Source organism: Sphaeroforma arctica, assembly GCF_001186125.1.
Source record: "Sphaeroforma arctica JP610 unplaced genomic scaffold supercont1.6870, whole genome shotgun sequence".
Classification (NCBI taxonomy): Eukaryota; class Ichthyosporea; order Ichthyophonida; genus Sphaeroforma; species Sphaeroforma arctica.
Genome location: NW_014033688.1, coordinates 1 through 1,555, shown reverse-complemented (window position 1 = coordinate 1,555; position 1,555 = coordinate 1). Strand labels below are relative to the sequence as shown.

Below are 1,555 nucleotides of genomic sequence, written 5' to 3'. Positions count from 1 at the left end.
CCGAATAAACATCTAGTAGAAATATTCCCCACACGAAGAAACCTCTAGTAGAAATAATCCCCACACGAATAAACCTCTAGCAGACATTGTACAAATTAACCCGACGAGAACATTCACATAGTAGTGCGACTGACCCAGAACATACCACAGACCGCCCGCGACCGACGGACACATGCCACTGATTGTTCTTCTTCGCACTACTTTATTACCAGCCCCCGTGCCCTGTCGAAGACTTATTTGCTTGTCACTCACTACTAGTATTGCATGCACGTTTGCTCTCGGTTGCACGTTTGCTCTCGGTTGCACGTTTGCTCTCGGTTGCACGTTTGCTCTCGGTTGCACGTATTCTCGTAGGCCGTGGTTTAGAGGAGAGGAGCATGTTAAGCTGGCAATAAAAGAATGTCTATCTACTTAGTCACTACCACGGTTCTCCTCAATGAGCTTCACAAACTTCTCCGCGCTCGCCCCATCCCTGAACTTGACAATGTAGTTCTGTAAAGCCTTCTGCCCGTTTTGGTCCTGTAAAAAGGACATGCCCACATCCTTGGGCCCCCGCAGCTTGGGCGACAGTAGTGGGAACAGGAACAGGTTCAGACGCAGCTCTCTGATCACACTTTGGTCTCGGTAGAGTATGCGGTGGCGGCCTTCACTGGGGCCTTTGTGGAAACGATTGAGCCGGATGGTGCCTACGCCGTGCGGCTGTGGGTGGGTGCAGACAACCACGGGCGGGATGGAGGTAAGTGGAGAACAGATCGTTTAGGAATACAGCAGAAGAGTAAGCCTAGATATAAAATACTCACGAGAGGTGTCCGAGAAGAAAACGTGAGGGGGTATCCTTGGTATGATTGCCCTCGCATTCTGACCTATGGACATCCACACGGAGATCTGTCGCAGGTATAACATGATACAATGTGCCGGACGTACGCGTAGAGGTGCAAACATGCTCCAAAATACCACACGAGGGTATGGCACACACAATCCATGTTACGATGGCTGTACTGAGATCCCAATGACCACACTAATCCAATACATACACAATGTGCGCGTTAGTGCTCAGGCCCAGACACAACCCCATGTATATAAACAATGTCCCTGACTACACCGACGACAGGAAGGCAACGTGCTCGAGGTGATGTAATCCAAGCGCCGGGTGTCTGTACTTACAGTTGGCTTGCCATCCTCGATTTGGTACAGTTTACAAATTGCCCAGAACAGATTGGTTTCGTCCTCCTCTCCGGGTCCCTCGCCATCTTCCGTCACTTCCGGCGGCATCGCATCGGATGGTTCATTGTCGTCTACCGGCGCACTAGTTATTTTCGACGGATGCGGGATATATATGTTTAAATATTGGAATGTATGTACAAATATAGGAATATAAACCCTAAACCCTAAAACCCTAAACCCACACACACACACATACATACACACACACACACACACACACACACACACACACACACACACACACACACATATATATATATATATATATATATATATATATATATATATATATATATAATTAATTAATTAATTATATATAATATATTAATTA

General features: G+C 46.8%; 1 protein-coding gene across 1 annotated transcript; it reads right to left on the bottom strand.

Moving 5' to 3' along the window:
* Positions 1-302: 302 nt before the first annotated feature.
* Positions 303-1,312, bottom strand: SARC_15851 (hypothetical protein). The gene is made up of 2 exons (XM_014290034.1): positions 1,165-1,312; positions 303-699 (listed from the first exon to the last, which is right to left on the bottom strand). The coding sequence occupies exons 1-2, from the start codon at positions 1,270-1,272 to the stop codon at positions 412-414; spliced, it is 396 nt and encodes a 131-aa protein (XP_014145509.1). The 5' UTR covers positions 1,273-1,312; the 3' UTR covers positions 303-411.
* Between the last annotated feature and the right edge of the window lie 243 nt (positions 1,313-1,555).